Source organism: Branchiostoma lanceolatum, chromosome 3 (genome assembly GCF_035083965.1).
Source record: "Branchiostoma lanceolatum isolate klBraLanc5 chromosome 3, klBraLanc5.hap2, whole genome shotgun sequence".
Classification (NCBI taxonomy): Eukaryota; Metazoa; Chordata; class Leptocardii; order Amphioxiformes; family Branchiostomatidae; genus Branchiostoma; species Branchiostoma lanceolatum.
The window spans coordinates 33,981,065-34,006,474 of NC_089724.1; the positions used below are offsets into that span (position 1 = coordinate 33,981,065).

Below are 25,410 nucleotides of genomic sequence, written 5' to 3' on the forward strand. Positions count from 1 at the left end.
GTTTTGGTTTCCATGCAATTTTTCTTCCAATCTGCATTAAACCCTATCTAGGATGTGGGGGGTGGGGGTATGTGGGTGTGGGTGGAGGCCATTCTCCCCCTTCCCTGGAAACTTTTAAACGGTATGGTCATAGTGTATCATCACCAAATTTGCATATCCGGACAGGTTCAGTTGATCCACTCACGTAAACACCGGGATGGACCCCTACTCTTTTCGATAATAGTGGTGGGTTATATTTATTTTTTCCAGTCCTCTCTACTATAAAGTATACATATCTTTGTAAACATGTGGTATATCAGGTTGTGAGACGTGCATGTATTTTCAAACATTCAAAAATTTCCTATGAAGCGAAGGTAACAAAATCACAAGTGAAAAAGAAAGAATTAGATTGGTATAGCAGCAATATGTTTTCAACCTATACTATGCAAAAGTTTCTCAAGCAACTGGATAACTTTTGTAAACAACCACACGTTTCTGAAAGCATTTACGATCAAAGATGGCGGATGCTATCTGTAATTTCTGACCATTTAAATGCATATCTAATTTCCTGGATGTCTAACATTCGTCAACATGTTGGCAGCCTACCTTCTTTAGACACATAAAAGTACAAACTAATATGCAGCCCAGACTACCAGTCTAGGCTATGGAGATTCCCGGAAGACCAAGGTTCAGCTACAGTGTCTTTCATGTTATAATACGTGTTTTATATTGGCGGGTTCGTAATGAAGCTATAGTAAATGTATTGAATGTTATTCATTCTACGTTGACATACCTTGATCATGCAAAGAAATTTGCCACTGATTTCACTACATATAACCTCTCTTTATGGCAATTACAAACTGCACCAAGCAGAGGAGGGGTTTCGGCTGGTTTTTGACGTGTTTCTAGGCGTTTTTGTCGGGCTTTCTACTTTTTTTGTATAGCCAACCCACACCTCTGCCCGCAGACGCACTGATCAATGCCTAACAAACCTAATCACTTCAACACATTACAAGCCGTTATAAGTAGGTGCAAAGTGTGCCCGGCCAGGCAAGGGATTCCCACCCCCACCACAGTAACGCCCAACCACCCCTATATCACAATGGCCCGCTCCCAAGTTATTATCACCAACCTACGCATGCGCAGATGGAATAGCTCTTGCTTTGCATATCAGACGGTCTCTTTTGCCCTTTGTGTTCCGAGGAAGAAAGACACCACAACTGAACTCTCAGGTAAGGACTTAGCGTAGCATTGTCCACTTTGTATGCTGTTGTTTAAGTTTTATCTAAGGTTCTTTGTTCGTAGTGCCTACTTAATGTTGCCAGGCCCAGTTAGGTAATTGACTTAATGCCACTCGATGCACTTTTCTACCTCATTTCAATATTTTCCATGGTTTTGAATAGCTGATATATTGATTACCTTAGACCCTTAGATCCTCCCGCAACTTTGTTGCATAGGTCAACTTGGCTTCGGATACTTCTTCTCCAAAGGTTGCGGTCTTGTGCCGCTACTGACATTTCCTCTAGTGAATGTAATCCCAGCTTCTTCCCGTCGTTTTGCAGTGTTCGCCTGAGAGTGACCTTTGGCCGTCCTCTCGGACGAGTGCCTTTCGGTTTCCAGGTCATGGCGATTCTAGTCGTTCTGTGCTCGGGTAACCTCCACACATGTCCGGCAAAGGTTAATCTTCTTTTCATTACAATTGTGCTAAGAGGGGGGACTTTTGCTCTTTGCATAAGCTCTTCGTTTGTAACACGGTCTCGCCATGAAATGCCAAGAATTGATCTCAGACTTTTTCGTTGAAAAGTATCTAGAGCTTGTACTGTCTCTGTGGTACTTTTCCACGTCTCACATGCGTAGATAGCTGTCGGTACCACAATGGACTGAAAAAGCTTTAACTTTAAGGGTATGCTGATTTGCTTGGAAAGCCAAATTTTTCTTAAGTATTGCCACATTCCCGTGGCTTTACCAAGGCGAGTTTTGATGTCCTTTTCTGTGCCACCGTGCCTAGTAATAGTGCTTCCTAGGTATGTGAAGCTGTCGACATACTCTATTTGTTTGTTGTCAAGTAGGATTGGTGTAGGGTTTTCTATAGTTGTCATGGCTTTTGTTTTTTCGCCACTTACCCTGAGACCAATCTTTCCACCTATGTTGGCTAGGTTGTTTGTGAAGTTTTGCAAATTCTCACAGCTGTTGGCCAGTGCAGCTAAGTCATCTGCAAAGTCGAGGTCACTTAATGTCCCCTCGCCAAAGGTTATACCATCCCCTGTCTGTTTGGTTTCTTCAACAAGAAATCAATAACAATAACAAACAGAAAGGGGGACAGAATACATCCCTGTTTGACTCCTGTAGCTACTTCGAACATAGGTGTGGCTCCTGTTTTTGTTTTGATACAACACTTTGAGTCTAGGTACAAGGATTTGAATACATTGATGTATTTCTCAGGTATGCCATATCATTTTACAATATATTGATTAAAGAATGTCAATTTGAAATGTCCAGGGATTATAATGAGAAGTCTGTATTTCTATCAGCAATCCTTACATTCAAGTGAAGAGGTACAAATGATCGGTCAGTTCACCTGTTCCTCTATATCTCAGTATAGGGACCGATGTTTCTGAATAGGAAGCAAGCGGACTGCCCGAATTCTGTATGCATATGGCAGTGATGGATCCCATTAGTCGGGGATGGCTAAGAGTAGCACTCTTTAATCTTAACTATCTTGGAAGGACCGTATTTTCTCTGGTTGTTAGAAGAATCGCCCTCCCATTTCTATAAGATATTGTTCTACGTGTCAGATCCCGTGGCCATCACGAGTGTATTCTGAAGTATCGTGGGAACAGTTGGATTCGTTACGCAGTTTGCTTCTTGTTTTTTGCTTTTTTTATTCAGAGATAACAGAGACAAAGTGGATCTGCACTCAAGTTATAAAACTTATTTTGCCAACGCCACTTAACAAAAATACAAACTTATAGATATAACGTTAGATCTATAGAAATATACACACATATATATACAACAAAAACAAAAACCTAAAGTGTACCTACGTCCCCCCACCCACACCCAAGAAATCATTAATTCAATCTAGAAGTAAATACAGAAGTAAGTGAGATAGTTGACTTTTATATCTTTTGCACGGAGATTCTCTGTCCAATAGAGCTAGAAGCGTTGGGTCTCTTGGATGTATATTTGCATAATATTTAAATTGCATTTTGCTTCTTTGGGTGCGGCCTGCTGCTGGGCGGTGTTTTTCGTTTTATCACAGTGATTATAAAACATATAGGGCGTATTCAGTCACGTGACCCTCCCTCTAGCAATGAGCACTGGCGGCCATGTTGGTGTTCACTTGATAGTGGAGCCCTATGGAACTCTCCGTATAAATAGCAGATGTTTTCTACGCCATTCAGAATTTCCCTTCGAAACGTTTTGTCTCACAATCATGGTGTTTTGCCTCGTGGTCAGATGTTTGATTGGGACTAATAAAGCACACACTGATCGGGTAACAATAAGATTGGTTTGGCGTTTCTCGTGTAGGTAAGGGAACATACGAAGGGACTAACGACTGAAACAAAAGTGGATTTCTGACATACGAACAGCGGATCTAAATAGCTGAAGTTTGAGAATCAACGTGAGTGTATGGAAACCTTTGTATCTGGTCGAAAAGCAAATTACAGGCCCGTTGTGTAACACAGTGGCGGCACGGTGCAGCCGTTGCTTGAGATACGTTCGTAAACTGGGTCAATTCTACCGGGGGTCTTTCAACGTCGAACTTTCGATCATAACGTACTCCCTGTCAACAAAATTTTTCACGGCACTCAAGACACTGTACTACTTGGTTGCAGGCCTTGGAACACTTGTATGCTGTGAACTGATTTTATGCGTACTCTGTAAACAGTTTAGCGGCCATGTTTGTAGGCAGCTGGGGAAAAAATTTCCTCGCTCGTCGATAATGGGTCATTTCCAGTAGGTGAAATTGGATTTTTGTAGCGAAAAGGATGTGAGGCTGGAGACTCTTTGCATATAATAAAACAGCGATCAGACGACTTCGCATTACTTGGAAATTTAGAGACCGTCGGACACCGAGAAACTTCACTGCAGGGTGAGCACCAACATGGCCGCCCACGGAGGGCAGGGGTGATGACCTCACGTGAATACACCCTATAAAGAGCATCATTTATTGTTATGATTGACGAAAACATGACAATTTGAATATTGTAATACATTGGTGACAAGTAATAGAATACCAGGCAATAAAATCGACTATTTTCACCACATTACGAGATGCAGGGTCCCGACAACTGGTACCATATGGAATCTTGCCCCCAGTTCCTTGACCTGGGCGACCCGGGGCAAGCCCCTCCTGCAATACCATAAAAGGCCTTCTAGGCGTGACTCCCGGTTGACATTAGGGACCCGGCGCGTGACTCCAGCCAGCCTCAAGACACAGTGATTGACAGCCTCAGCTGCCACGCGGTGTCCTGACCTTCAGTACTTAGGAGAAAGAACTATTTCCCACACATTTTGCTCTATTTGTTTACTGTAATATCAGAGAATGGCAGGGTACCCCTTTGGTAATGATTTTTTGGGAGACAGAGACTTCGGGAAAGTCTTACGGACAAGACGGAGGCAGCCACCAAGACTGTGGACGGTCGATGATGTAGTGGAAGAAGAGACAAGAGGGGGTGAAGTTTGGGTAAGCTACCACGTGACATGTCTACTTTGATACTTCAGCTTGACTTATATGCCCTCTTCTTCAACATTTAGGATACTATATAATAGCACAACATACCTTTAAAGTGATATGCAGGTACAGTAGTAAGGAAAATGACAATGTTGTAACTTACAGTGTATTAAAGTAGGTCACACATGATGTACATGTACTAGACACTGAGCACCTATGTGATAATCCATGAAAAAGACAACTTTAAGAACACCTGTTTTAGACAGTGCAATTTTACTAACATATCGTGGAAAATATGTACAAGACCATTATATTATTACCTTACAATATGCAATTTCAATATGCAGGTGAAGGTCAGATGGGCAGGGAGCTGGCCAGGGCAGCAGCATTCTTGGGTCCCCCTCCAGCAAAACCCAGAGTTGGAGTCTTACCTCCACCACTACAGAGAGGCCACGGCTCTTGGTAGTGGAGGGACCCAAGAAGAACCAGCAGCCATCCAATACCTGAAGACTGCTATTTCCACTGCCCTGGGGGTGGGCAGCGACAGGGCTGGCCAGTATACCACCAGGGCCAGCCTGACCATCCCCTTCCCACGGGAAGATTTTGACAAGGTACATATACACAACAAGTCCTTCCTCATTCTATCAATAATATCATGGGTATATTACAATATCATATAAATACAACTTCTCAAGACTGTGGTGAAACTAAATTTTTTGCTCTTGTTTCTAGCCATCTGCATTTTTCTTGTTTCAGCACTTTCGTCCACTAAAAATTGTAGGACGGATGGCAGGGCCCCCTGGACAACCAGAGACATTCTCCTGCCATCCAAGGGAGCTCATCCCTGTCCTGGGCAGAGGGTGGCATCGGAAACCACGCAAGTCGTCAACTGCCATCCTTGTGACAGCCGTCCGTGTCACCTGGGGCTACAAACCAGTGGTCAAATATGACCACACTGGTTGCCCCAGGTGCACGCACAAGGGTGCAGAGAGACTTCGCCCTGTACACTGCACCCCAAAGGTACACATTGCTGTTTACTCCAGAAAGAAACATACGAGAAGAAAGCATCATGAGAATACAGCACCATATATTGATTGTAAAGCTATTCCTTTCTTGTAAATATGTAGCATTCCTATTCTTCATACTTGTACATACAATTAATTGCAAGTAAATTCATCATATTTGTAATTTTCTTCACATATTTACAGAAGACACAACATTGTGATCCAGGATGGCTGACCTTTTCTATGAGGAGAGAAGTTGTGAACACCATCCACCCAAAATGGTACGAGTTGTGTCTCTAAGTAGTCACCTTTCACAGAGTGGAGGCATGCACACCAAATATATGCTTGCAATTAACACAAAAAATGGCTGTAAATACAATACAATACTACAATACCTAAACCACAGGCCATTACCACTAGCTTAATCATATTGCTCATATACAGCTGAGTAAATGCACTACTTGTGCCATTTCAAAGGTAACATAAATGCATGTACATAGTTATCAAGTCAATATCTCCATGTGTTTACAGGAAGTACAACATTTTAAAAGTGGTTGGCTAACCCTTGGGCGAAAAAGGGAAGTCATAAATACTCTTAACCCAAAGACTTAAGATATCCAATCCTTTTCTACTCCCTATACATACATACATACGTACATACATACAGAAAACTAAATCAACTATCGTCCTCATCTTCATCCTCAAAGTGTTCCTCATCCTGCTCTTCATCTTCCTGCTCTTCCCTTTCATCTTCCTGCTCTTGCCCTTCATCTTCCTGCACTTCCTCTCCTCCTTCCTGTGCTAGTATCTCTTCTGTAGAGTAAGTAGAAGAAAAAAAGGCAAAAAAGTCTGATGTGAAGTGAAATCTGATGTGATGTGAAGTATAGGTAGATTGATAAAAAGAAGTAGCAAATCTCTAAGATTTACAACATAGTAGCCATGTATATGTAACTAGCTTAGGACTGTAGATACACATTTACAATTTAGAGCTAATATATGTCATAATTTAGAATAAGCAAATCATATGTCATACCTTGCAGCCTTGCAGCTTTCCGTGCAGCCGCATTGGGTCCCAGACATGCCTTCTGTCTGTCTAGATGGTTGAGGATCCCAAAGAGATCTCTGTTTTCATACTCCATTACCTGAAGAATTTGAAATACAATGTAACAACACTTACAATGCATATTCTTTTTCTAATCTGACAGAACTTGATGGTGCGAAGCAAGCAAGGTGTCAGCATACCTGTTTTGTCCACATGCTTCCTCTTCCACTCTTTTGACTTCCCTGATGGAACCGCTTGTTTTGCATGTGGTTTTTCTGAGGGGAAATTCACAATCAGTATGTTAGTTTAGTGTGTTATGTTAAGTTTTGCTTTTTTATAAGGTTATTGTTGGAACCCTCAACACATAGATTGTATAGTTCAGTATAAATGTATGTTTATATATATATTACAATTAGTTTATTGTTGTTTTCAATGTTAAATACAAAACATACCTGTTCCACACTCTCACAAGACATGTCGTTGATGTACTTGTACTTGGACAGGAAGTGGGGCACGTGGTATATCAGAGTGTGGATATATGGTGTTACACTCTGAAAACAGAAGAAAAAAATGGAAGAATGTAAATATAGTGTAGCAGTTGGTGTCACAATATTCTAAAACCATTTGTATTCATCAAAACAAATGAGTAAATTAGTAAATGTAGTACAAACCTCATCAAATGTGGCTCGTCTGTAGAATGTGCCCCACTTCCGACCTTCGCTCAAGAAAGTCGCAGGGTCTAGGTGTCCTGGGGCTCCTGGCTTCGCTTTTAATGCAGTTGCCAGAACCTCAAAGTCCTGTAAAGATTGGTATATTTATTATCAAAGAATAATGTGATAAAAGACCACATACTACATCAGTTTATATGTCAGAAAATACAATAAGTTATGATCTGAAAATGAAATTTACCTTCCAGAGTTTAACAATGTTGTCCACCAGAAGGATTGGGTGTCTATCCCCATTACTCGACTCGTTGTCAGGAGGCAGTGGGAGCTGGGTAAAAATAGAAGCTTGGAATTATGTAATGTCTATGTACACACAATGAACCATAGCAAACTGAATGTGTTATCATATGCATATATTACTCAAATGTTAACTATCAGTGATGACCTGTTTTAAGATTAAGCTGATATCATATAAAAAAAGTTTTTACAATAAAATATGCATATTTTCTGAACATACCTCATCACTTCCGAGTTCGTCAATCAGCCTGTTTGCAAGAACGGCTTTCCTCCCCTTGTCATCCACACCACGTTTGCGCAGCTCAACCCTAAGCTGTGCCACGGACAGGCTGTGGACACTCAGTCCTCTAGAATTCCACCTGTCCTTAAGCACAGCCTTCAGGTCAAGCTTTGCAAAAACCTTCTCCAGTTGTTTTGCTGAAAACATAATCAGTGTTAGCAAGTAGCTTGAATATGTTAGTCCATATCTTTACTATTCTTTTTTATCATGTCTTATGTTACTTAATAGTTTATTAATATATTCAGCCCAAAAGGGCATGAACATGCAATGAATAACATTTTTACAGAATTTCAAATTGAAAAGTTTGCCAAAATGTACAACATGCTGTAGTGAGTCATCACTCCTACCATTCAGCTGGGTCCATGTTTTGACTGAGCCTTTGTTGTCATCCCCAGTACCCTCCATAATCCTGAATGGCACCCCAATCTCCTTCATGGCTGCCAGCAACTCAGCCTCCCGCTTCTGGTTTATATTCCACACAACAGCCTGTAAATGAGAGAGATTTAACTAAACATGCAGAAACTCTTTTTTCAATATACATCAGCAAATTATTTTACATCATCAAATTCAAAATAGCATTAGATTACCTGGTTGAAGAGCTTTCCTCGTACCCTCATCTCCTGAAAGAAAGAAAAAAACAAGCAGGTTTTAAAATAAGGTAGCGTTTAATATGGACAATGAGAAAAAATGTGACAACAATGATTTCAGACAGCAAAAATCAATAGAACACAGTATTCTAGGGACATACCATGTGTAGGGGATCAGGGACAACTTCCTCCGGGTCAATATCCAGTAGTGGGGGAAGAATGTGTCCTTTGTGCACTCGCTTATTGAGATACTTATCACAGTCTCCTTTCTTTCTCTCTACATCCCAACACTCGACTGTGTACAGAGAAAATAATAGAAAGGGGTTGATGCATTAATATTTTGGTACAAAATAATATTGTTTAGTGACTCCAAAGTTAAAGATAAATATCAAGCAGTCAACTTCACATTGAATTGCAATTCTTGCTTGGTTATTTTACCAAGTGCAGGTTTTCTACAGTGTAACTAGAAACATAAAGGCATCAGTAGTACAGCAATAGTAGCTAGTGAAAGGATGTGTACTTCTAAATGCCATGTTAAAGTAGCTAAATTGTAACTTGGGAAAATATTCTGCTATTTTTGCACATATTCAATTCTAGAATGTTGGTGAAACAAATGTCATCACTCCTTACTGTTAAAGTCGCATATTTCCTCCTTAGTGCAATGGCACCAGAGACAGAATGACTTGCTGCTGGCTTGGTTGAGGCCAAGAAGCATGGCAGCAAACTTCCAGTCTGCTGTCAGGTACCTGAAAATGAAGTTTGTTCAGAAATTATAGAGAGATAACCCACACCATATCTGGGTATATGAAATGGTCTTGAAAAATGTACATAGATTTTATATTCTAATCTGTATTATGATTAGGCATATTGTGACATACCATTGCACTCGTATGTTTCGTCCCTCAAAATCCAATCCGTTCTCTTTGATGTCCTCCATTTCCCGGTACACAGAGGCAGCTGCCACTTTCTGAGTCTCATAATCCTCTCCTCCTTATGATATGAGAAATGAAATGAAATGAATTGAAACATACTGCTTTCAGTGTACATAAATCACTTTATGCAAACATTCTTGTTTGATCCTTAACAAAAGCAACAACATAAAGGAATGAAAAGATCTCAAATTGAGGAAGGTAAATTGCAAACGGTAACTAGTGACTGAACATAAAAAGTACTTTCAATACATATTATTATTATGACAAATTCCTTGCAATTGTCTAATCACCTTCATAAATATAAACGGATGCTTCTTCATCGATGGTATGGTGAAGCTGTGCTGTGTCTGTGTCTCCATTGATGGTTTCTCTCTTGGGGATTATGCGAACAGTGCCCATGACGGCACCGATCCTCTGGTTTCGCGTCACCTGTCGCCCATCCCCAGAGAATCTTACAGAGACCTCGTTGTTGTCGATGTACTGCCGTTTATGAATGAGGAGGTGGGCCAGAAGTTCTCGAAGGGGCCGGCGTGCTACATTGTTTGTGTCCTATGGAACATATAGATTTGTGATGTGGTATTAAGGGTATTGCTCTGCTTTTTCTCTGCTATTTCTCTGAAAACCAACACAATATGAATGGGATATCAAACATGAGTAAAATATACCATTTGTAGTGAATTGTACAGGATATTTATCATACCTCTGTTACGATTGGTATCATTCTGTTTTGTTCCTTCCTCTCCTCTTGAATGATATACAGAGGAGGCACCCGCTCTTGTGCCAGCATCCGGATCTCATGGATGGCGCTGTCCGAGATCTGGAACTTATCCTTGACCCTCAGCCATTTTTGGATCCACCTCTTGTCATCTGGCGTGAGGTCTTTCTTGGAAAGCCTGGGTGGGCATTGCTGGTCATCAGGGCGACTCTCCTGGAACACTTCCCCCTGTGGCCACACCACAAACTGTGGCTTGTCCATACCATCTATTACAAGCTCAACCTGGATAATGGAATAAAACCCAAATACCATAAATGACAGAATTTTAATATGATTTTGGCTTGTGTTTACAATTACGTATACAGAATGACAACTAATAGAAGAGAAGCATTTTCACAACAAACCACAAATTTGGCTATAAGTATCATGTACATGTACAGGGAGTGTGTGTAACAGAATTTTATTGCTATGCATATTGTAACTATGTACATGAATATGAAATCAATAGTAGAATTTACAGGAAGATTTTTAGGCTTCCCCACCTTTGCTTTTTTTACCTCCTGGTGAAAGTCGTTGAATGTCCCATGTAGCCTCCGCTTGTAGGTAGCTTTCCTCTTCTTCTTACCACTGTCCGTCAGCTCGCTGTACGCTTTCCTAGATCCCATCTTCTTATATTTCCCTTTCCGCATCTGTTTCTTTGATTGTACCTTCTTCTTAAGAGCATCTACGTTACGCTGCAACTGCTCTACCTCAGCTCTACATTGTTGCAGAACTCTCTCCAGATCCCCTACCCTTTCATTTGCCCTTGCAGATATCGCCCGCTCTTCCCGTAGATCTCTAGCTGCTGCTTCTATCTGGACTCGGCTTGCCTCATGTTGTGCTTCCAAGGTCCTTGCCTTCTCCTCAGCTTGCGCTCGCTTTAGTCTTTCCTCATCCAAGGCCACCTGAAGGCCTTGTTGTACAACAGGAACATACACGATCTGCTGGGCTTGTTGGTACAATTGCTGTTGTGGCTGTTGCTGCGGCTGCGGTAGACCATTGAGACTGAACTTGAAAAAGTTTGATGTAGCATACGGCTGCATTCTGCTGAGGTTTCATAGAATAAGTATTGAAAGTATAACACTAAGTACCACTAACAGGCCAGAGAACACTCAGAAGAGCTCCTCACAGCAACAAACCGTTGTGCTAGTGTGCCAAAATGCGCGCGCAAACCCCGTCTTCCTGCACGATTTGACATGGGGTCACATACCTTGTCAATTATTCCCTCCCATAACTGACCAAAAACAGGTCCCAGTGCTAGAATACAACTTGCCTTGAATACTGGCGTTTGTTTTGTGTACATCTTACTGGGGAGGGGGGCAGGTAAATTTCGAAACAAAAACGAACAAACAAAGATATTTCAGGATAATTTTACTTTATTGGCTTAATCATTGTAATACAACTGAACACAGGAACCTCTGGGATACATCCCGTGACTTTGGTTATCAACCATGGACGAAATGTCGTCCAAAATCTACTCACAGAACTGGAGAAATCACGTTTCATACACCCGGGCAGCCATTTTGTTCAAAACATGGCCTACTTGCCATGCGCAGTCCATTAAAAGTCCTATTTACCAACCCATCCCACCCATTTCACTTGAAAATGGAACAGTCCGTCTGGATCTGATCGACAGGCAGGCCTGGTGGCTGGCCATGGGGATTGCCGCTGCCGGCTCATTTGCATGCCCCAGTGGCATTGAGTGGGCTGGCTTAGGGAAGCCCTAGCCATCACCTGTCACTAAAGAGCATGGGTACGATTTCGGGGTAGGATATTGTAATGAACTGTGCAATATTACCCAACATGTACATCCATGTTATACGACATTGTAAGCTATCTATGCAAGACTGCTCTGCAATAGAATTAGAACTGACTAATAACCACATGTCAACAGGTAGGCATTCCTCAATTCGAACTAGGTCGAGATGCCGCTCAAAATTGCATTTACAGGACAAGGAAATCATGCTAGAATCTAGCGCAAGTTAATTGAAAGACATCTCGAAGCATTTATACATACAGCAAACTCGAAAATGACCTTTGCAGCTGATGTACGTTCCCTTCCTGCAACGGGGGCGACAGAGGCGGGATGGGGTGGTAGTCGGGGTTGTACACAAAGAACATTGGGACATCTCGTCTTCACCCCGACCAATCGAATCACGTGAATCGCATTGAAACTCAGATTCGTATCAGCCATTTCCCGACAAATTCCTTTCTAACTTGCCTTAACGACTACATCTGACAAAATAAACTAGCCAGTGAGATGGTGGAAGGTGTCAGCTTTCCAAACATGTTTTCAGATTGACAATTTTAGCACTTTGGAAGTGATTGAAAGTGACCGCGATTTAACGTTTAGAGAAAATAATTTTTTGTTGTACCAATAGAGGTGAGGGCTACGTTAAGTTTTATACCCTAATAATTGACAGAATTTGCCTGCTATCTTTTTGTTAACATTATTATATACATAAAAAACTGTAATGTGTTCCATTTGTATAGCCTGCTAAAAGATCTACAGTCACCATAACTACTCACATACCGATAGGCGGGGCTAGAAAACAAAATGAATTGTAATATAGGTTTAAACATTGACAATTCAAACAGTAGATAGAAAATAATCAGCTACATTCTGAACACACAGCTCTGCTTCTAATGTTTCCATGCAATGATATACATCTTCAGCTTATTTAATAATAAGAATAAAAGATTGTTATACAAGTGTTATATACGCAGCAGTAGATAGGAAAAATCCCAGACTACTAAATACACATCTTATAAGAGCTTTACGAATAAACATATACAATAGGCCCTTTTAATCAATTATACTAAGTAGGTTACGTTTCCCGTTGGCTGAGCAGACAAATCGCACGACCCCTATCCTGACCCTAATGATTCCTCCCCTGTTGCCCTTTGACCCTTCGTTCTCCCCCTACGAACTCATTCGTGGCTTCTCCTTCCTTGGTACGGTCACATTTTTCTTGTGATCGTTGACGTCTGAGTTGTATATTCCCGTTACGCTTTCTCCCGCTGATCGGCTTTGTTATATTCAGAACTTTACGAGGGCCTGCATGGGGGGTCCCGACAACGCTCTACGCTAAATTTAGAGGGCCGGCTACGCATTACGCTAAATTCAGGTAGCCTCTCTACGCTCTACGCTAAATTCTGAAGCTTCCCAATACATTATGCAGGACTCAAGAACCTAGCGGCTGAACTAAGGCGTCAAAGTTGGTGATGTATGAGGTTTGGAGGTGACATTAACATAGTCTTGGACATATAAAGTAACAATGATAACGGCCAGCTCCCTATATAACTGATGCTGGAACATTCGGGGCACGGTCGTTCAAGCATCAAGAAGAAGAAGAAGAATACTACAAGCCGGCCTCCATTCTCAGTCAAAGGCTCTCCCGCGCACTGGCAAAAGTGTCAAACTTCTAAAAAGAACTGTTTCATCAAACAAACAGATGAAAAATGAGTCCATATTTTTGCTGATCTTTGCCATTCATTTGGTTTCAAGAGGGTCAGACGCAGGTTGACACGGTTTACTATGGATAAATAATTACGGAGGGATCATTCGGCAGACTGTGATGTCGCAAAGCTGAACCTGCACATGTCTGCTCTACCCATGCTCATAGCCAGGATTTTGTTCGTTTTTTGGGGGTAGATTATGGCACAACCGATCGCCGAAGGCGGGCGATTCGTAGGGGGTCGGAAAATTTTCAAAATCTAACCCTCTGAGATGACAGTTCCTACATTTTGAGGATTTCAAAGTAGGAATCGAAGACTGTTGATAACAGCACTGACAACTTCACTCAGACTATTGAGAATGCATTAAATGACGTTTCTAACAGAAACCCCTTAGGTCCCTTCTGGCAAATGGTGTGACTTCAACCAGAAACAGCCGTGTATAAGTAATCTTATAACTAAGCAAGTAAGCAAGCAATATGTCATCTAAAAGTCACAATGGGACCTTTATATAGACCCCGGCTGTTTGCGTTGCAAGCTTTGTTTGCGAAATTGCCAACCTTTGAGATCACAATCCATTGATTACTTCGTGCGTGACATTTTAAATTAGGTCAACGACCTACATTATGAGTCTCTTGGACTGTCATGAGTTGGCAAATTATGCGACACAGCAAATATTAATGGTATACCTTCTCTGAAATTCAGTTCGAAATTCAGTTCGAAATTTTCAAAATTCAACCCTCTGAGATGACAGTTCCTATATCTTTAGGATTTCAAAGTAAGAATCAAAGGTTTTGAGACGCGGTTTCTGACGGTGTCCGGACATGGTTTTGATTTTTATGGCCGCTTGGGGCAACAAAATATGCAGCCAGACTGGCGTAGTAGACCACCCACGGCCGCCATGGCCTCAGACTGGAAGCTAAATTAAACGAATTTCTTCACAACCTTATATCTTATAACATTGGTCGGCGGCGCAGCTTTGTGAAATTCAATCCGGCCTTTGAAGTTTGACTGCGTGCGCCGGCTGAAAGTTTGATTGACGTGGACGGGCGCGCACAAGTCATCAAGGGTGGGTGCAAATTCTTTAAAAAAAATGATCTTCTGTGCACAATCAGTCTAAAAATAAGACAGGAGATATTCTAAATATGTATTCTACAGTATCCTTATGTTATTTGTATTTTGTTGGGTCCAAACAAGATCTTCAGTTTGATAATTGCTACCCCGTAATCGGAGTCGGAAGGGCGGTAAGATTCTGCCAGACGTCACAGCCGCGAGTTGGTGGGTTGAAATCATTTTCTGTTGTCTAAATATACATTTTCACAGCATCTTCATCGTTTATTAAAACAACAGATATTGTAAACAGGTATTCTACAATTCTTATGTGCCTTTATTTTCCGTGGTATGTAATAGCAACATCCTATTTTATCATTTCTTTCGTAAGTGGGGAGGACACCGTGAGACCTCGTCGGTAACTCTATTAAAGATCTGCCTGTGTATAATTGTAACGAAACATCAACTTGAAATACTTTTTCACTTACCAGTCTCCGCTAAAATAAACTCAGCCAGCTTGATAAAACTCAGCTTCTTTGGTGATATCCCTTGTTTCTGACTTGTTGACTTTCGAACCACCTCCTTGTTCGAACCAAGATCGCAGCGGCGGGCCCGCCACGGCAAATAATGTTCTTATCATGGTTCTTCTCACAATCGACGTCTTGTTTGGCGATATAAACTCAGTCACCGGAATAAAACCAAACCCCGGATGTTGTAGAGAGATACAGCTGCTTTTAGAAGTAAATTCCATCCTCCAAAAGTGCGCGAAATCCAAGAAATGGGCAAAAAAATACAGCAAAACGAGCACTGACTGAACAAATGGTCTGTAACAGTTAACGGACACATTCGCAGTTCACCATAGTTCCATCCCCCGTGTGGATGACTTTGGCGTTCTCCCAGACCCTCTCACAACTCGCCTACCCCCCTCCCTCCCCTTTCCCCCCTATTACCCCACACCCTTGATATGTGCATGCACGTCACGTTGACAGTGTCCCCCGGGTGGAGACACTGTACTGGTGTGAACGTAGTCCCCCTGTGGACACCGTAGCGGTGATCAACCTCATTCGCATACGGATGAGCTTGAAGTTTCACCGGAAGTGACATTCCTTTAAGTGTAATCCCTCGTGAGGATGAACTTGAAGGTTGATCGGTAGTGGCACCTCCCTTTGGTCACATTCGCAGCTTCACCGTAGCCCCATTCCTGTGCGGATGAACTTGAAGTTTCACCGGAAGTGACATCCCCCTGTGGACACATTGCAGTTCCCAAAGTGTAATCCCTCGTGAGGATGAACTCGCAGTTTGACCGGTAGAATCACCTCCCTGCGGACACCTTCGTACCTTCACCGTACTTCCATCTTACTTGCGGACGAACTTGAAGTTTTCGATCTCGAAGTGACACACAATGTAAACAGGTTGCAGTTTCGCCGAAGTCCGACACCTCGTGAACTTGAAGTTTCGTTAGAAACGCCATTCCTTGTACGCGCAGGCACTTGACGCCCAGTCGAGGTATGGCCCCCGCGTGGACCACTGCATTCACGACCGCTGGTTTGAACCTGCCGAGTAAAATGGACACCAGCGTGTCGGGACCGCTGACCTCTCACTTGTTATCGTGACCTTGACTTTATCAGGCGCAACCTGTGGTGACAGCCATGCGTGATTGACCCTTTGACCTGGGACAGTCCCCGTGCGGTTAAACGTTGATCGGTTCATCGCCCCATTCAGAACTAAATTGCTGCTGAGGAATGGCCAGCGAGTGATTAGGCCTCGTAGCTCGTCTTGAACTATGCAACAGAACGGACATGACGCCTCGATCATTGCCTCGAACGTTACTAATTAGTCGGTCCTTACAACCTTGATACATCAACAGCTCCAACTTCGTGTGACACTTGTAAACGAAATAACAGTTGCTTAGCCTGAGATGTTCCTACATGGTGGGACGTTATACTTCCTACTCCCCCACTGTTGGGAATGACTATGTACATGTACCCACTTCAGCTTTCGATTATTACGTCAACATTGTACACTAAGTTCATCCTATACTAATTAATAGGCAACAGCCTGTTCTCCGATCATCTTCCCTTAGCCATGCCACATCTCTGTTTTAACCCTTCTTCCGCCTACTATCCTTTTATTCGTGACGGTGAGCTCACTACCCTAATTGTGTGTATGTTGTCTGTGAAATAGACGGAAAACTTAGTTCTCTTCGGAGCTTGCGGAGAAGAGAAGTTACGTTTCCCGTCGGCTGAGCAGACAAATCACACGACCCCTATCCTGACCCTAATGATTCCTCCCCTGTTGCCCTTTGACCATTCGTTCTCCCCCTACGAACTCATTCGTGGCTTCTCCTTCCTTGGTACGGTCACATTCCCGCCCAACCCTCCCCATGACTTATATATCCCAGAATTAGCTGGAGCCTAAGTACGTTATCATGTTATCTATGCTTTAGTTCCTTTTGGCTTGACCTGAGTGTTGACACATTCAACTCGCCTGTCTATTTTCAGTGTTTTTTAGTCATAAGTGCAAAAAAGTATTTTCAAAATTTCAAAATGGCCGATCCAAGATGGCGGATCCTAAGGGACACATGGCGTCATTCTATTGTAGTTAACATTGACGTCAGATGTCTTGGTATACCTTGACACCCTTTTTTGTTTAATACCTACGTCATATTACGTCATAAAATCAAAAGAAATTACAGAGTTTTTTTAACTTCACATGTACTTTACTGCAAATTTGGTGATGATACAAACTTACGCACATGAATTGTTGCAAATTGTTGACAAATCTAACAACTAGATCTAATCTGTCTATGACTAACATTAAAAATAATCTATCGAATAATGTACGTACATGCTAACGCTCAAGAATACAGTATGTTGGTAACAGTATGCTGTGTCAGGAATGTATGATATTGTCTCGTTTTTGCACAGGGTTATATAAAGATTTGCTTACATGGATGGATATAATGAGCAGGGCATGATCACTGTCCTATGGCTTGTAGGTGGTAATATTGTTTCGGACGTACATACAATAGATTGTGACAATTTTTGTCGGTCATCTACATTAGGAACCCTGTCACAGATAAACGCACCCTGTTATACAGGTGCATCGGCTGGTTGTCAAAAACCGGGTGCTGATGCCCACCGACAAGGTAAGGCTCTGCAGCGCCTATCGCTGCAGTATTGACCGAAAACATTTCGCTATCACCGAAACTACATCAACGCTCTCCTCAAACAACTCTACAAAGATACAGCCTTCAACAAAGAAGACATAGCATTTTTATTGGACCCGCTCTGAAAAGCTTTCTGAGGCCAAAAGCTTAACCGAAGTCAGTGCATTATTGACAACTTAGCCGCGGCGTTTTTGACGGAGGTGGTCAGTATCTCCAAAATATACAACTGACGAACATTTTAGACCAATATTGTAATACAAGCTTATAAGAGCCCCAATCCTCATAAGCCTCGTTTTTGCGCATGCCCCCAAACCGACCTCTGGAAATTCCCTTAGAGCACACCACTAATAGATTTTCTTCAATAAAGTTCAAGTTCTATCGAATTGGGCCTGACAAATCTTAAATACCAAAAAAACCTCGTACTGGCAACTTTGGTCCAAAAGTTAGTAATATATGAAAATTCCAGATGGAAGCTATTGCCCTGACAAACATAGAAACCTTTGGTCCTGAGAACCACGTAACCCGTAACCTCTGAGTGGTATTTGCGTCAAATTTTGAGGTGACCTTTCGGTCTTGTTACGTGGTGACTAATCAATTAAAAAAAACCATAAAGATAACCATATAGGCCCTATGCCTTATCAAAGATTGCACCTTTACCCTTACCCCTCATGTACTTGAAGTTAAAACAAAGCAAAACAGACCCTCAAAACTATGAATATCTACAAATTGTTTTACAGTACTAGTACAATAAGCACGTGCCATGGAAAAAAAGCTGAAACAAATTATATGAAAGGTACAAACAAGCTGCTACTAGACTTGATTGTCCATTACATTTTTTTAGTTTTTAAAATAATTTCTGTTAGAAAACGGGATTAGTAAAGTTCTATCCCATCAGTTTACTATAGGATACATTTAAAATTCTCTTACTGGTAAATTAATGGAATAGCAACCCCTTATCCCATTAGATTACAAGAAAGAGATATCAAAAAAAATCTTACTTGCGTATTAATGGAATAGCAACCCTTTATCCCATTTATTTACTAGTAAGATACATCTAAAATCGCTCACTAGGGTAATGATTGAATAGCAAATATTTATCCCATTAATCTACCAGTAAGAGACATCTAAAATCGCGTACTAGTGTATTGAAGGGATACCCTTTATTCCATATCCGGTATTCGAATATTTGACGGCGGCGCAACCGGCGCGCTCGAAATGCATTATAAATATTATATAGAAGCCAGTGTGATACAAGTCTAAAACCCTGTGTGATACGGAAAATTATCACACGGTCCGGAACACCCATATCGAACGTTTTAGCGGCCCAGGTATCACATTAGAATAGTCATCATGGATTTTGATTGAAATACATTTTTTGGAGTAAAAAAAAAACGGGACAAATAGCTTGAGCTCTGCTACCAATTCGACGTTTGAAATCAGTTGAGCTCGTTAAAATGGAAGTTCCCATTCAGCTAGAAAATTAATAATACTGTAAATGCATTTATGTTCGCGTGTTTTTATTTATTTCGTGTTAAGGCAAAAATAGGATGATCGCGGTGGTTTAAAGTTTGCGGCAGCGCTATAGTCACATACTGCTACAGTATTGGACAAAAATGTTCGCGGTGGTTTAAAGTTCGCGGTGAAATGGTCGCCGCGAAAACCGTGAACATAAAACCATCACGAACATTTCGGCAATTACAGTATCATTAATGATGCAAACACTTTGAATAAACTGCAAAATTCTTCCAAAGATATGATGTCTTTAAATTCTTGGTTTTTTTCCAGGTTTTTGTATCTAGCTGCACTTCGTAGGAGATCACGTGATTTTGAAAGAAAGGCCCTAGACGACCATGGATGTGTTCACAGTGGCCGCAGCCATTGTCATTGCTCTAGGTGCAGTCGTCATCGTTGTCTACTTCCTACACACTACACAGTCGTCACCATGGTCCAAGGTTTGTTGGTCTTCGCTCAAGACAAAAACAGTCTAAGCACACCAAATATGATAAAAGAATCCGCGACTTTATGACACAAATCTTATCTTCTTGAAGAATTCAAAGGCCCTCAACATGGTACATTCAAAGTTTCCAATTTTTTTTTTTGTTCTAAAGACTTTAGAAAACTACGATTTAAAAGGGGAATTATCAGGGTTTTGACATTCAGGTAGCTCAAGTAATGGTGAACAAAGTCAGATTGTGAATATGCAAATCATGAACTGATGGTGACAATCATTAAAGAAATTCCTTAAGTTTGCTGCGTCCCATTAAAGGACTTCCAAACATTTAAACTTATGAGCATTGATAAGACAAATAATGAGCGAATTTGCATAATTGTTGAGAAAGTGCTGTATGTTGCATACAAAGACATGTGAACCAGCAATAGTCGTGGTGACGTATCCGACAATGAATTCAGACCTCTCTCCAAACTGATTGAATTTGTTCTTCTTAGTCGTCTGGAGAAGTTTTCATATATTCCGACGACCCACTTTGACTTAAAACAGCACCACGAGACAAATATGTGCATCTTTTTTGTCAACCTTTCCGATGCCGATTCTATCCGCAATGTGACCAGAAAGCTCTATGCTCTAAAATTCAAAATTGCCGCCGTAACTGGAAATGGGTCTATTGGTACATGGTGTTCATAGGAAACGACGTGAAAACAACTTGACAACCATGCAAGACATGTTGCACGTTGGTGAATGTCATTTGTAAATGTCTACATACTATCCTTGTTTTCTTTTTATATGGGCCCTTGGCCTGAAATGAATAATAAAGATTAAGAAATAAAAATGTCAAATTCCTTTTTTTTATCTATTTGTTTAGACTAAGCAAAGTCTGGCTTACACTCGGAAGGTGATACCAAAGAAGAGAAAGCTGCCCTTCAAGTCTCTTGAGCACCTCATTATCAACTCTCTTGACGACTTCCTACCGACGGAAGAAGAGAAAACAGTTAGGGACGTGGCAAAGTTTTTTGCTCGTCGTGGGAGTGAGTTTTCTGTTTACAGTATAGACTGGGAACAAGAAGTGGTGGTGCTCGTCCGACCAGTGGATGGTGTGGATCTAAAAGCGAGCCCCTTCTTCGGAGAGGTTTGTTTCACTTGGCACTCGGTTTTTTCAATCACCAAAAGGATATTCAGGAATGGCATGTTTTCAGATGGAATACATTTTATCTCAAACTGTCCCTTCAATAATCAGGAAAGTAAAGAGCTTTTTAAAGAAGCCACCAAAGTTACCACAATTTCCAAACGTTTACTGACAAAAAGAAAACTAGGGCCACGTTAACCTCTCAAAAACGAATCATCACAAAAAAAGTGGGACACTTCGTCTTCCACTGCTTCCAAAAAAGAAGTCAAACCCCAAAAGAGTAAATTGTATTCCGAAGTAGTTCTTAGAACAGCCATTTGTTCCATGCACTTGTCAAAATTGTTAACTCGCAAGATGTGCAGTATACCCTTTCTATGCATTGTTTGATGTTGCAATTAGCCCTCGGGCAAGAACTTGCAAATAGTACAATTATCATATAGTTGGATGCCAAAGCCTGTACAAAGTAAAATTACCCGGACCCGGTTTACCTAAGAGCGGGCCACTTAAACATTATCGGTTGTTTCTGCCTTATGTAATATTTGCAAATGTCACGCAAAGATTGCTTTGGCGCCATCTCACGCAACGGTACCAATTACACCGGTGCCCGTATACGTAGGGGGTGTAGTCCACGGTTTCTATTTGTTACCGGGACCCGCGTTGAATTTAAGTTCGAGCCAAGCGCTAATGTGTTAATGTAAGATGTATAAACTTCAATGTAGTTTGTTATATGTACGTTTGTTTTGATACTCCAAGAAGATTAGCTACTTACTTATTTGAACTTGTGAGAAAGCTAATTGAGTAAGTAAAGTATCCAAGTATCCAAGCGCTCAAAAATGCCCGGCAGCCACAGGGTTTCCCATGGGGCTTGAAGGTGTCCCCAAAGAACAGCCCGTGAACTATCCGGTGGGGCCCCTTTTTCCAATTGGGACCTAAGAATTCTTCAGTTTTGTTTTATGTTGAAGGAATTGGGATATCAATCTCACAACAACTCTGTCGCAATACAGATAATAGAGAAAACATTATTCTTCCTATTTAAAGGCTCAGAGACGAAATGCAGCCGAGGTTCTCTGTGTTCCCTTTGAGCAACTCCAAGAGGTGGCGAGCGCCGTCGCTGACAAGGTCGCGCATGTGCAGGAAGTCTTCATCTTCATGACAGGTAAGGAGTGAAATCGTACGTTTGGCGTATTCTTTGATTACTACACGCACTGTCTTAGAAATATTTATTCCTACTTATTTTAAACGAGAATTTTTTTCATTATTCAAATACTATAGTTCAATTGAACTATACAGTCTTTATGTAAATTAAACCATGATTTGCATACCATACATACGCAAATCTTGTTTTTGTTTACAGGACGATGTGGGACGACTCTGGTAACGCGACTTGTGGAGGCTACGTCGGTGGCACAGGCTGTGAATGAGCATGATGTGTTCTCCGTCATATCCTTTGCTCTCCACCGACTCAAGCGGTCCTCTGAACATAGCCAGACTCCATCTCATCTCGGCTGTTCCGCGGTTCTGTCAAATGAAGAATCTACTATAGCCCTTTTGAGAAACGTCGTCACTTTGATGAACTACACCCTCGTGACGTCAGATCCACGTCATCGTGACGTCATATTCTACAAGCTCAGGGTCGAAACCATACTTTTTGCTGACCTGATGGTTCGTGCCATCCCGTCAGCCAAGACCGTCTTCATGTACAGAAATGGCTTGGAAGTAACTGAATCCTTCAATCGAGCCTTTGCCCAGCAAAGCTACGTGGTTTATAAGGTTTTCAGGTGGGGAATGGCTGTCCTTGCTCCTTCCAGACTTCTTCCAATTTTTTGGAGACGACCCGAAGTTTTCGACCGTGCGCCAACGTGGTAAGGGCCTGTTCGACCTGTGTGCGATGTGGGTCGGTACAATGCAATGCGCCGCCGATCTGCAGAGGAGGCAGCCTGGGCATTTCTTCCACGCCGTCATCTACTTCTCTGCCCTCCTCAATGATAAGAAGAAGACATTCCGTCTACTGATGAAGAAGCTCGGTTTGAAGTGGAGTCCGGAGGAGCCAGGGGAAGACACAAATAAGATCGAGAAAGCATTGGTTGAGGACAGTCAAGCAGGGTCCTCGTTGTGTGCAAGGTAAGTCCACTTAAGTCTGTTTTCCTTCGCTTCTGCAATTCGCAAGCACTGCCTTTGGCTGTTGATAGTTGTTTAGAAAACTCTATCTGACATAACATAACATGGCCGGTTATTGTTCGCTACCAATTATCGTCCACTTTGTGTCATCTCCACATGTCGAGGTGTATTTTTCTTAAGCCAGTCCTTTGGGTTAAACATTTGGTTTTAAGATGAATGACGTTTTGAATGAATTGGACGATAATTGGTAACGTCACGTTTTTATATTACAGGAGGAAACCTGGCGAGAAGTGGGCTCCGGACGTTTCATCGCGCTGGATGGGGCAGTGGGAACGAGAGTACTTCAGGGAAGTCTGTCGTTGTACCGGGAACGAGATCCCCGGGCCTGATTTTCTTCTACCCGGCACCATCGTGTAACACATACATTAGCCACGCCAAAACAAAATACTCAAGCAACTGGATAAGAGTTTGAAACAGTCAGACGTTTCAGGCAGAATACGCTCTCTTCCGTCAGTGACTAAGGAATTAGGACTGGAGAACCAGGTTATTTTCACACAAAAAAGAAAATATAAATCTAGGATTTCTTTACATATTCTTCAATTATAGTTCAATTAGCTACTGTTGTCTTAGTAACTAACAAGTACATATAGATATGGTCTATCTATAAAAATCACAAAATTTGGACAATCATTGGAGTCCACCTCCCCTGTACATACCCCTAAAGTTAGTATATGTTCTAATGGGAATAGTCCATTTTTTTGCAATAAGGAGGATATAGGAGTGGTCTATATCTGCGTGGAGAATAGATTTGGGGTTGAGATTTTCATTTAAATGTCTTCTTACCTCAAAGCATATCTTTATACTAGTTTAGTACAAACTTCATGGGTATGTACAAGGGGGGTTAATATTGAAAAAGTTACAAGAGGTTTACATGTTGATATTGAGATAGACCACCCCCACATTTCTAGGTGCGTAATTCAGCAAAAATGGAACTTCTGAAAAATAGCACCTCCCCTAGGTGAAGATTTCATGTAATCAGCCATGGCTCCCTGGGCAGGGTCACAGAAACGGAATGAAAATATTTTTAGGCCCCAGTTTAGTCTGCTATTTTAGGAAGCACACAGAAAACGGCGTATAAAAGAGTTTTGAAGATCTTGATATGCATTAATGATACTTCAGATAAGCACATTGAGAAGCAATCTTACGGTTTAAGACCAATGGTTACCCATTAGTAGACCATTGTACATGTTTAATTAAGTTCGGTAAATATAATGAACTGATTTTTTTTTTTGCTTTCACACATTCAAGTTTGATAAACATATTAATGAGATTCTTCTTCCTCTCGTGTCACCACTGGCACTTGTCTGCTATTAATGAGCTGATATGAATTGACCTAGTCACCAAATGTTTAATTCAAATACAATGGAAATCAAGCCATATATTTCATAATCAGTGAATGCCTCGGACAAGAGAAATTTCTGGCTACGAAATGGTTACAAGCAACATCGCAAAGCATCGTCAAAAAGGTTGAGTTTTTCAAAATTCGGTATGTTTGAGCTTCATCTCTTTCTATATGTATAGCATCTAACAGTACTGAAAGCTTAAGACTCATCTACTTACATTTCAAGGTGTAATTTTTTTACAAATATAATTTGAAACCTAAAACTACGTAGCGATTGTTGTAACAAGGACTATATCATTTAGCTATGTTGTGACTGCTCTTGTTGTAAAAACATGTAGCTTGCAATAGTTGCTTTGCAGTATATCTATTTGTTTTTATCGATTATTGTAAATTACCATGTCCTATCATCCTTTGAACAACGCGTAATCCATCGATATATTTAGTCAAGATATAACAAGTAAGTACAATTTATGCGATATGTATGATCTTTTAAGGTTATAGATATGTATATCAGATATCTAAAATAAACATTTAAGCAATAATCAATACGCTATGTTACAAAATACTAAGATATATAAAATATATAGCAAAATTTGGGCAACATTATAACATGCACTCCTGTCTTATGGCTCGCATATTATTGTTAACTGGAATTTTAGTATCACAATCAGCGATATGTTAACATTACTTTCACTGAGGCTCTCGATGAAAATTCCTAAATATTAGGTACTACAACATATGGGTTTTTAGCCATCTACATGCATGCACATAGTGCAAGACAAATTTTCTTTCCAGTAGAGCTGTGTTCTGATAATTATTCACATGTCGAGGCCAACAGATGGCCGATGCGGCTCAATTCCATCATGGCCACGTCCATATCTAAGAGTACGAGTCACCAGTAGGCCGGATCCACCGCA

The 25,410-nt window shown here is 41.3% G+C and overlaps 2 protein-coding genes across 3 annotated transcripts; one reads left to right on the top strand and one right to left on the bottom strand.

Annotated features, from left to right (window-relative positions):
* Positions 1-4,254: 4,254 nt before the first annotated feature.
* On the top strand, positions 4,255-7,884 carry LOC136431516 (uncharacterized). 2 transcript variants are annotated; one of them, XM_066422919.1, is made up of 5 exons: positions 4,529-4,669; positions 5,005-5,268; positions 5,414-5,677; positions 5,866-5,942; positions 6,867-7,884. In XM_066422919.1, coding segments are annotated over exons 1-5 (747 nt in total). In that variant the 3' UTR covers positions 6,868-7,884. The 2 variants fall into 2 exon arrangements, with proteins under 2 accessions (XP_066279015.1, XP_066279016.1); XM_066422918.1 differs by lacking the exon at positions 6,867-7,884 and having other exon boundaries at positions 4,255-4,669; positions 5,866-6,022.
* On the bottom strand, positions 6,019-11,995 carry LOC136431515 (uncharacterized). The gene is made up of 15 exons (XM_066422916.1): positions 10,722-11,995; positions 10,165-10,461; positions 9,755-10,013; positions 9,411-9,522; positions 9,163-9,278; positions 8,694-8,827; positions 8,533-8,565; positions 8,293-8,431; positions 7,886-8,082; positions 7,613-7,696; positions 7,375-7,500; positions 7,156-7,254; positions 6,904-6,978; positions 6,695-6,803; positions 6,019-6,474 (listed from the first exon to the last, which is right to left on the bottom strand). Exons 1-15 carry the CDS (start codon positions 11,259-11,261, stop codon positions 6,338-6,340), a joined length of 2,457 nt encoding a protein of 818 aa, XP_066279013.1. The 5' UTR covers positions 11,262-11,995; the 3' UTR covers positions 6,019-6,337.
* Between the last annotated feature and the right edge of the window lie 13,415 nt (positions 11,996-25,410).